Raw genomic sequence first — 10,258 nt, 5'->3', positions numbered from 1 at the left:
TTGCCTCTGGGATTATCCTGTTTATGCCTATTTGCACATTGCTTGAACTCTGTCTGTTGACTATGCCTCTGCTCATTGTTTGGGATTTGTTTGCCTTTTCAAGCTTTTTATTAAAACACCATTCATCTGCACTTGCATCCTCACCTTCCATGCCTGGTGTTTTGTGAGATGTGGGTTGTAATTGGTCAGAAGGTGTTGATTAATCTTCTATAACAGCAGCTCTGACAGTATTACAGGTTTATATTAATGCACTCATTCTAATACGCGATCATTTCTATAGTAACAGCTCATTCACACGGACAGATTAAAAATTTGTAATGTGGTGAAGTTCTCTCCTCATTCAGGAGATGTTTATGTAACATTTATATAAAGAGTCTCCAGTGTCAGTGCTTTGTAACAGTTAGAGGTAAAGCTGTGAATAAGTTTTCAGACATCTTCAGGACAGAGGAAATTATAATAATAATAATAATTATTATTATTATTAATTTCAAGAGAAAGAATAGAGAGACTGTGATGGAATGACTGTTTTATAGTTACTATAACGTACGTGAGAAAAGAACCCAACACGTTTCATGAACATTAAAATTTTCATTTTAAAAATTTAGGATGTGCTATTCTTTAAGAGATTAAAAATCGTTCTTGGCAAATTGCTGCAGCGTAAGAGGAATAAAACATTTCAGGTGGTAACAGCCACATCATATTCTCACAAAACGCTTACAAGCACATGTTCATATTCCTTTTGGGATCCTTAAGTTTGTATACATATTTCATACAAAAATTCACCTGTAGAGTCTGAAATGTTTTATTCAAACATAGGCCCGCTCTTTAATTTTACACTTTTTTTTTTATTAGCTGTCCATCATGCACACCGCATCCTGGTTGCATCCCTGCAGCAGCTTTTCATATCGTTTTCTCACATCCTGGTACAGAGGTGAAAGGTCATCGAGGCCCGGAAGGGTCAAAGGTTGCTCGTTGAGCCGTGCCTGCAGCCGGAGTCCGTCAGGGCAGTCAAACAGTGCCATCAGCAGGTTGGCGGCATATGGTACAATCAGACCGGTACGGAACACTCGCCCACGGTGAGAGGCAAAGTTGGAAGAGTTGAGAGGAACACTGTCTTTAAACAGGTCCAACAGTGTGAGCAGAGGCAGTAACGTCTCAGCGTGGCCCACCTGCACCATGACCACCTCGGAGACATGCCCACCCGACCTGACCCACAGGGATAACATTACATACAGTACAACATTTAAAAGACTTTAAAAGTTCATTAGTTAAAATGTTTTACAGTGTGATAGCAGCAGTATTTGGTTTCATGTGGAAAAAAAATTTCAATTAAATAAGTAACCAAAGAGTAAGTAACTAATGAGTAACTGATTATCAAGTAAGTAACTACAGTAATAAGTAACCAGTAACTAAATAACTATAAAGTAACTAGTAAGTAAGTAGCTAACTAACGGAGTATGTAATTAAGTAAATAAGTAGCTAATTAAAGTGACCCAGGTTGATGTATTAAAAAGATCAGTAGTACCCTGTGGAGCTAGGATAACCCCTAGGTACTTGAATCACACGTTGTATTGCCCGCTGCCTCAGGCCTGTGAAGGAGAATGAGCTGGAAAAACACAGCGCACTAATGTTTACACTTGGGTACAGAAACGGCCGAAGTTTATCCTCATTATAATATTATAATGAGCAAGATCGCAACAAACGTGGTGGAACCGGTGGCCTCCGACACAGACTTGTCTGCCGTGTTTTTTCCCTCTCTTTTCTAGCACGTTTTGCCGCTGACAATGTCAGATACTTCCTTAAAATCGTTGTTTTATGTCTCGATTTAGGAGACTTCGTTCGATCTGGGCTGTCCGCCATGTTTGCTGTGGCTCCGCAGTCATGACCTTTGACCCGCACATGACCTTACATGACTTTTCCGAACTGTCTGCTGAGCGAGCGGTTTGTAAACAGACTAACACGTGGTTAGGACGCCACGCATTAGGAAATAAAATACAGTATATCGAAACACGATGCATCCCAGCTATGGGGATGAGTATCAGCTCAAACAATTCAGAAAGGGGAGCGGATTAAACGATTCCTGAACCAGCACATCGACCTGCATCACTTTAAGTGTGTGAGTAAGTAATGAATAAACAACTCATGTAAGTAACCATGTCGCTCACTAATGCCGCTTTTCCACTACCAACGCGGCTGAGTTGGGCTGAGCCGTGCCGTGCTGAGTTGGGCTGAGTCGAGCTGAGTGGGGCTGTTGGAGTTGCATTTCGACTACAACCGTGCTGAACCGTGCTGGCTGGAAGTGGGTGGACACATTGGGTGGAGTTAGCGAAAGTGGGTGGACATCACGTGATGTCGTTAAGCGGTGCAAACAGTGACATCAGTGATCTTTTAAGCGGTAGTCTCACGACCCAGATAGTAAACAATAAACATGGAGGACATGGAGTCGTTAGTGTTGTTGGTCTTGGTGCTGTGGCTTGTTGTCACCGACAACGCCAACAGATACTGGCAAGAGCGTATAGATGAGCTGAGGCGCATAAGGATTCAGAAATTCTCGCAATTCGTAATTATTCTTCTTCCGGGTTTGCGGTGTTTACAGATCCCAGCGTGCTCGCGGGGCGTGTGTGGGCATGTGAGGACACTCCTCCTCACCAATCAGCGCACAGGGGAGTGTCTGCTCACGCCCCCAGCCTCACTCAGCTCGGTTTGGCTCGCTTCAGCCCCACTCCAAAACCATGCAAGTTTTGGGTGCTAAGCAGGGCTGAAGTGAGCTGAGTCGTGCTGTTCTGAGGTAGTCGAAACGCGAGCCGTGTCGGGCTGAAGTGAGCTGAAAAAGGGTAGTGGAAAAGGGCCATAAGTAAGTAACCAGGAAGTAGTAAGGAACTAAGTATCTAACTAAATAATCAATCAATAAAAATAATTTTTAGGTATTTTTGTTACTCTATCTCTAATTAATTTGATCATCTTTTTTTTAAATTAAAAACTAGTAAATTATTTTCATTGTACTCTTTGTTCTATCGTGTGTTTTATCATTAAGGTTCTTTTATTACAATAAATGGAGCATAACTATTTCACTGTAAAACACTTTGTGCTGCTATGTGCATAAAACTTTATTATTATTATTGTGTGGTCTTTATAATAATCTGAACACCTGCTCCATGATAAATGCAGTAGTTGTGAGTTTCATACTTGATCTGACTGGCCACTGTGTCGAGGCGTTTGAACAGATCGTGGAAGAGAACGCAGCTTGATTTCCTGTTAATGTCGTGACCAAACCCACGTTTCCAAAACTGCTTCAGATCCCCAGCGTACTCCAGTACCTAGGAGAAAAAAATAAAAATACTATGAATAAATATTTATGTATTGACTTTCATCAATCAGTTTAAAATGTATTTTACAGAGTGACAGTAGCAGGTATTTGGGTTAATGTGGAAAAAATAAAATAGAACAACCTTTTATTAAATTACGTAACTAAAGGAAGTTATTATTATATAAATAGGTTTGATCTGAATCCTGGGTAAAATAAAATAAAAATAAAATACATTAATCTATAAATTTGCATAGGTTTTAAATGAATAGAAGAAATTGGCATAATAAATAGACAAACAAGCAAACAAACAAAACCAACCAAATAAATAAATTTAAAAATTTTTAAGTATATTTGGCTTGATGTAGCAAAAAAAAAGGAAACTAAATAAAATAAATTGTAAAAAATTATGATAAAAATTAACTACATTTAATTTAAAAATATAATTCCATCTGAGGGGCGGCACGGTGGTGTAGTGGTTAGCGCTGTCGCCTCACAGCAAGAAGGTCCTGGGTTCGAGCCCCGTGGCCGGCGAGGGCCTTTCTGTGCGGAGTTTGCATGTTCTCTCCGTGTCCGCGTGGGTTTCCTCCGGGTGCTCCGGTTTCCCCCACAGTCCAAAGACATGCAGGTTAGGTTAACTGGTGACTCTAAATTGAGCGTAGGTGTGAATGTGAGTGTGAATGGTTGTCTGTGTCTATGTGTCAGCCCTGTGATGACCTGGCGACTTGTCCAGGGTGTACCCCGCCTTTCGCCCGTACTCAGCTGGGATAGGCTCCAGCTTGCCTGCGACCCTGTAGAACAGGATAAAGCGGCTAGAGATAATGAGATGAGATGAGAATTCCATTTGACTAAAATAAAAATAATACAAATGAATTAAATTGTCAAAATACTTTCTGGAAAAAATATTTTTTTCAGAAAGTTAAACACTTGAAAACAAACCAACACCACATGGATCATTCCCAAATAAAACACTTCCCTGAAATTTGCTCAGCGTGCAACTCAATTAACCAGGTTCCGGATCAAAAATATTTGAAAATGAACTTCAGGCCCTAATCACACGAACACACTGACGTATGGGTGTGGTTTTATCCGTACCTGTCCATCTGCTTCGTCGAGTAACCAACACCAGGGTGAATTCACGCTGAGGATGGTGAACTCGTACGCACACAGATAAAACACCGTCTCCACAAAGTCTGCAGCGCAAAAGAGACGCCGTTCAAACCTGAGCTTGTGTTCAATCTGATCAGCCGGTCACCAAATCAATCACATGACATCTCTACAATATTGTAAGTCAGGACTCTATACGAATCGACTGTGAAACATGGTGGCGGTAGCATCATGTTCACTCTCTTGTACCTGATGTTAGCCAGTTTTTAATAGCCATCTTGATGTGATACTTAGCCATAGAGGGAACTCTAATCTTAGCTATGCTAACTAATAACCTGGCTAACTAATTTAGCTAACTGGCTAGTTTAGCTAACGTTCCTTTTATATTATATTGTGTAATACTTCAAACCAGTATTTGAGACTAGAGGTTGATGCACATAACGTTTGCGACTGGGTAATGACATTTTATTTTAGTTCCAAGCTTGTTAAAGTAACATTGCTAGTTAGCACACACTCGCCTGCAGTGACATTGCTGTAAGGAAGCTGTAATCGATCAGCGAGTTTCTCCTGAGCTCTCTTCATCTCAGGGCCATTCTTAAAAAGTTCTACCTCCATCGTAGCATCTTTGTTGTTCTCCACCGTCTCCAGCAAACGCCGACATTTATCGAAAAAACGCATCAAATCATCGTTAATGGTGTGCGGCAGATCCACATCTACAAAGAAATAAAGAAGGGAGTGAGGGGGTGTGGATTGTGTGTCTAAATCTCAGTGAAGGAGGCATGGCCTCTGTGTGTCAGTCTCAGGGAAGGAGGCGTGGTCTGAGTGTCAGTCTCAGTGAAGGAGGCGTGGCTTCTGAGTGTCAGTCTCAGTGAAGGAGGCGTGACTTCTGAGTGTCAGTCTCAGTGAAGGAGGCGTGACTTCTGAGTGTCAGTCTCAGTGAAGGAGGCGTGACCTCTGTGTGTCAGTCTCAGTGAAGGAGGTGTGGCCTCTGTCAGTCTCAGTGAAGGAGGCGTGGCTTCTGATTGTCAGTCTTGGTAAAGAAGGTGTGACCTCTGTGCATCAATTTTAGTGAAGGAGGCATTGCCTCTGTGCGTTAGTCTTGGTAAAGGAGGCGTGGCTTCTGTGGGTCAGTCTCAGTGAAGGAGGTGTGTTCTCTGTGTGTCAGTCTCAGTGAAGGAGGCATGGCTTCTGTGCATTCGTCTTGTTAAAGGAGGCGTGGCTTCTGTGGGTCAGTCTCAGTGAAGGTGTTGCTCTGTGTGTTAGTCTTGGTAAAGGAGGCGTGGCCTCTGTGTGTCAGTCTCAGTGAAGGAGGTGTGGCCTCTGTCAGTCTCAGTGAAGGAGGCGTGGCTTCTGAGTGTCAGTCTTGGTAAAGGAGGTGTGACCTCTGTGCATCAATTTTAGTGAAGGAGGCATTGCTTCTGTGCGTTAGTCTTGGTAAAGGAGGCGTGGCTTCTGTGGGTCAGTCTCAGTGAAGGAGGCGTGGTTTCTGTGTGTCAGTCTCAGTGAAGGAGGCATGGCTTCTGTGCATTTGTCTTGTTAAAGGAGGCGTGGCTTCTGTGGGTCAGTCTCAGTGAAGGTGTTGCTCTGTGTGTTAGTCTTGGTAAAGGAGGCGTGGCCTCTGTGTGTCAGTCTCAGTGAAGGAGGCGTGGCTTCTGAGTGTCAGTCTTGGTAAAGGAGGTGTGACCTCTGTGCATCAATTTTAGTGAAGGAGGCGTGGTCTCTGTGTCAGTCTCAGTGAAGGAGGCACGGCTTCTGTGCATTCGTCTTGTTAAAGGAGGCGTGGCTTCTGTGGGTCAGTCTCAGCGAAGGTGTTGCTCTGTGTGTTAGTCTTGGTCAAGGAGGCGTGGCCTCTGTGTGTCAGTCTAAGTGAAGGAGGTGTGGCCTCTGTGTCAGTCTCAGTGAAGGAGGCGTGGCCTCTGTGTGTCAGTCTTGGTAAAGGAGGTGTGACCTCTTTGCATCAATTTTAGTGAAGGAGGCGTTGCCTCTGTACGTTTGTCTTGGTAAAGGAGGTGTGGCTTCTGTGAGTCAGTCTCAGTGAAGGAGGCGTGGTCTCTGTGTGTCAGTCTCAGTGAAGGAGGCATGGCTTCTGTGCATTCATCTTGTTAAAGGAGGCGTGGCTTCTGAGTGTCAGTCTCAGTGAAGGAGGCGTGGCCTCTGTCAGTCTCAGTGAAGGAGGCGTGGTCTCTGTGTGTCAGTCTTAGTGAAGGAAGCATGGCTTCTGAGTGTCAGTCTCAGTGAAGGAGGTGTGGCCTCTGTGTGTCAGTCTCAGTGAAGGAGGCGTGGCTTCTGAGTGTCAGTCTTGGTAAAGGAGGTGTGACCTCTGTGCATCAATTTTAGTGAAGGAGGCGTTGGCTCTGTGTGTTAGTCTTGGTAAAGGAGGCGTGGCTTCTGTGGGTCAGTCTCAGTGAAGGAGGCGTGGTCTCTGTGTGTCAGTCTCAGTGAAGGAGGCATGGATTCTGTGCATTAGTCTTGGTAAAGGAGGCATGGCTTCTGTCAGTCTCAGTGAAGAAGGCGTGGCCTCTGTGTGTCAGTCTCAGTGAAGGAGGCGTGGCTTCTGAGTGTCAGTCTTGGTAAAGGAGGTGTGACCTCTGTGCATCAATTTTAGTGAAGGAGGCGTTGCCTCTGTGTGTTAGTCTTGGTAAAGGAGGCGTGGCTTCTGTGGGTCAGTCTCAGTAGGCATGGCTTCTGTGCATTAGTCTTGGTAAAGGAGGTGTGGCTTCTGAGTGTGTCTCAGTGAAGGAGGCATGGCCTCTGTGTGTCAGTCTCAGTGAAGGAGGCGTGGCTTCTGAGTGTCAGTCTTCGTAAAGGAGGCCTGACCTCTGTGCGTCAGTCCAGTGAAGGAGGTGTGGTTTCTGAGTGTTCGTCTTGGTAAAGGAGGCGTGATCTCTGTGCGTCAGTCTCAGTGAAGGAGGTGTAGTTTCTGAGTGTCAGTCTCAGTGAAGGACGCGTGGCCTCTGTGTCAGTTTCATTGAAGGAGGTGTGGTCTCTCATGCCCCTTTTCCACCAAAGCAGTTCCAGGGCTGGTTCGGGACCAGTGCTTAGTTTGGAACCGGGTTTTCTGTTTCCACTGACAAAGAACTGGCTCTGGGGCCAGAAAAACCGGTTCCAGGCTAGCACCAACTCTCTGCTGGGCCAGAGGAAAGAACCGCTTACGTCAGCGGGGGGGCGGAGTTGTTAAGACCGACAACAATAACAAGACCGCGAAAGATCGCCATTTTTAAGCGACGAAAAGCAGCAGCTGTACAAACGCGAAGTCATCCATTATTATTATTGTTGTTGTTGTTGCTGCTGCTTCTTCTGCGTTGTTTTTGCTTCGATATTCGCGCCAAGGTTTATGCAAACATAGCGACGTAACTGACGTATACAGCGACGTAATGACGTATACAACAACGTAACTGACGTATACAGCGACGTAATGACGTGTCTTCTCTTAGCACCGCGAGCGATGGAAAAGCAAGCTGGTTCTCAGCTGGCTCGCAAGTTGAACGAGTTGTGAACCAGCACTGGCCCCGAACCAGCCCTGGAACTGATTTGGTGGAAAAGGGGTATGTGTGTCAGTTTCATTGAAGGAGGCATGGCTTCTGTGTGTCAGTCTCAGTGAAGGAGGTGTGGCCTCTATGCCAGTCTGCCTATCAGTTGTAATAAAGGACAATCAGAAAAACACACTTTAATGACAGAAAAGCACATTTTAAGGATTGCGCAATCGCCTTTAGAGCAAGAACACAAACTCCTGGGATAATGCACACACACACCCACACACACACACACACACACACACACACACACACACACACACACACAGAGTAAACAGTGTACAGAAATCTGCAAACATGTTTGTGTTGCACTTTAACCTGAAATGTTCACCACAGCCTGAAAGCCTGCAATCAAACTAAATACACACAAGTTTTAAATATTGCAGATTTAAATAAGAATACAAACAAAACTGCCTTTAAGGCTGAAACACAATTCAGCTCTTTAGGAGATCTATAACATAGAACGGTAAAAATGAAATAAGAGACAGGAAGTGTCTGCAGTAGTGTAATGTGGATGTGAAACTAAAGATCTAAACCAGTTAAGGAGACTCAGCTCACACACTCCTGAGGAATTTAATAAGATAACTCAAATATCAATATGTATATAATATTTAATATACTCCACCTTTAATGCCGAGACCCTCCAAGAGTCCGAGTTGGAAAGCCAGAGTGCTGTTGATACATCTGTGCTTGGAGCTGGTGATGAACTTCACTCGTCCCTCTTCGATGTTCGCCTTCGTTATCAGCTTTGGGAATGATTTAACCAGCCTCTGAGCCAAATGACGATGATCTGAGCGTCCTTTGTCCACCAGCCGTCCATCCATGATCTCCTTATACCACATCTTCCAGCTCTGGAGCTCCTTGATGCAGCTCAGATCAGCTTGGCTCTGCACCATCTTGGAGACCCGGATCATCTTCTTGATGTTCCCTGAGGTGGGGTACCGGGTTCCGTGTCTGATGATGGTGCTCAGGTGGACGGCTCGACATTCTGGAGATGGAGGTTTCACCCAGGACTCATTGATGGCCAAAATATCAGATTTGAGATGAGGGTTCACCTCTTCATAACGACTTTTGGTGTTGAAATATTTCACGTTGGCTGGAACGGGTCCGGGTGGTGACATCACGTTACACCAGGATGATGGACGTGCAAAAGACACAGTGTGAAGATTAAACACAACTAGAAATAAACACAAGAAGGTCATTGTACTGCTGAAAATGTCACCCAAGTCTCCAAATGGTGTCTTTGTGACTGGTTAGGTTTGTCTCAACACCAAGCTCCGCCTTGTCATACTGTGATAGGTTAGTGGTAGAAGCTCCTCCCCCTTTCATCATGACTGGCTGTTAGTTTGTCCAGTCTAATTACACTTACCTCACCCACATAGGCTATTTAAAAGGATAAAATCAATTCAGGTCACTTGGTTGCAGTGGTGGCTGGTAGTCTTTCAAACAGGGGAGGCTGGTCGGTTACGATATGTCCAGATTTTAAAAGAAAAAAGAAAAAACACATCAATTTAGCCCATACTCTTGCCTCTGATCTGGCTGATTGTTGGCAGGGTCACAAACTGTGAAATAACAGGTTCTTTTGGCCCATTAGCCTACTGTCCAATATACATGATGGTGGTGTTGGGGTGGTATATTTTAATATTTTATATTTTAAAATTGTGGCATGTTGTTTAAAAATTGATCATTATTGAAAGCAGCTCTTTGTCAGGAACCTCAGCAGTAACAGCAGAGTGTTCTGGAATAGGCACAAGCACTGACCTTGGGGAGCCAAACATGGAGCTGGGTGCCACACATTTCATTCAATGACACTTTCCCTATATTTTACTTATTTTGACTGAGAAATGTTTTATTGACAATTTTGATAACCCTTCACTTTTAATCCAGGTCTGTAGTGTGAAATGTTCTCGGCTGTGTTTTTGTTTAAAAATGTTTTCCAAATTGTAGCTGTGTTTAATTCATATCCAGAGAAATATATATTCCAATATAATATACTCAGCATAAACATTTTAAATAGATTCTATATTTTTGGTCCATCCATGACATATTACTAAAGTAGCCTATTTACTGTTGTTGATGTGGGTCACTTGCTGTTAGCCAATTCACTTTCTCGTACCAGGAGAGCTGAAAGGAACGAGTATTATTCCCGACCTTTTTCACCAAGTCAGTTTGAGGTGTTGGTCTACCCTGCTCTTTAATTTTAATTTTTTCCTCGAAAGGAAGACTGGCAAATGGCTTCGCCAAAATTAAATCAGCAATGCTTGGCATCCGTGCGCAGCTTTCTTGCTAGCTGACTAGCCCCCTCAAGTTCAAG

At 44.0% G+C, this 10,258-nt stretch overlaps 1 protein-coding gene across 1 annotated transcript; it reads right to left on the bottom strand.

Annotated features, from left to right (window-relative positions):
• Window positions 1-848: 848 nt before the first annotated feature.
• On the bottom strand, window positions 849-9,146 carry LOC132893741 (multiple inositol polyphosphate phosphatase 1-like). The gene is made up of 5 exons (XM_060932859.1): window positions 8,570-9,146; window positions 4,930-5,124; window positions 4,400-4,497; window positions 3,187-3,317; window positions 849-1,206 (listed from the first exon to the last, which is right to left on the bottom strand). The coding sequence occupies exons 1-5, from the start codon at window positions 9,144-9,146 to the stop codon at window positions 849-851; spliced, it is 1,359 nt and encodes a 452-aa protein (XP_060788842.1).
• Between the last annotated feature and the right edge of the window lie 1,112 nt (window positions 9,147-10,258).

The sequence above is a fragment of the Neoarius graeffei genome, chromosome 11, assembly GCF_027579695.1.
Source record: "Neoarius graeffei isolate fNeoGra1 chromosome 11, fNeoGra1.pri, whole genome shotgun sequence".
Taxonomy (NCBI): Eukaryota; Metazoa; Chordata; class Actinopteri; order Siluriformes; family Ariidae; genus Neoarius; species Neoarius graeffei.
The sequence above is the reverse complement of the archived record's forward strand: the minus strand, read 5'-3'. Positions and strand labels throughout refer to the sequence as shown.

What these genes read in the sequence shown, in the direction of transcription:
- LOC132893741 (XM_060932859.1), bottom strand. Translation starts at nt 9,146, where the DNA reads ATGACCTTCTTGTGTTTATTTCTAGTTGTGTTTAATCTTCACACTGTG. An exon ending in TTACAGCAATGTCACTGCAG is followed by an intron (nt 4,498 to 4,929) that starts GCGAGTGTGTGC and finishes TTTGCGCTGCAG; the next exon opens with ACTTTGTGGAGACGGTGTTT. An exon ending in TCGACGAAGCAGATGGACAG is followed by an intron (nt 3,318 to 4,399) that starts GTACGGATAAAA and finishes TTTTTCTCCTAG; the next exon opens with GTACTGGAGTACGCTGGGGA.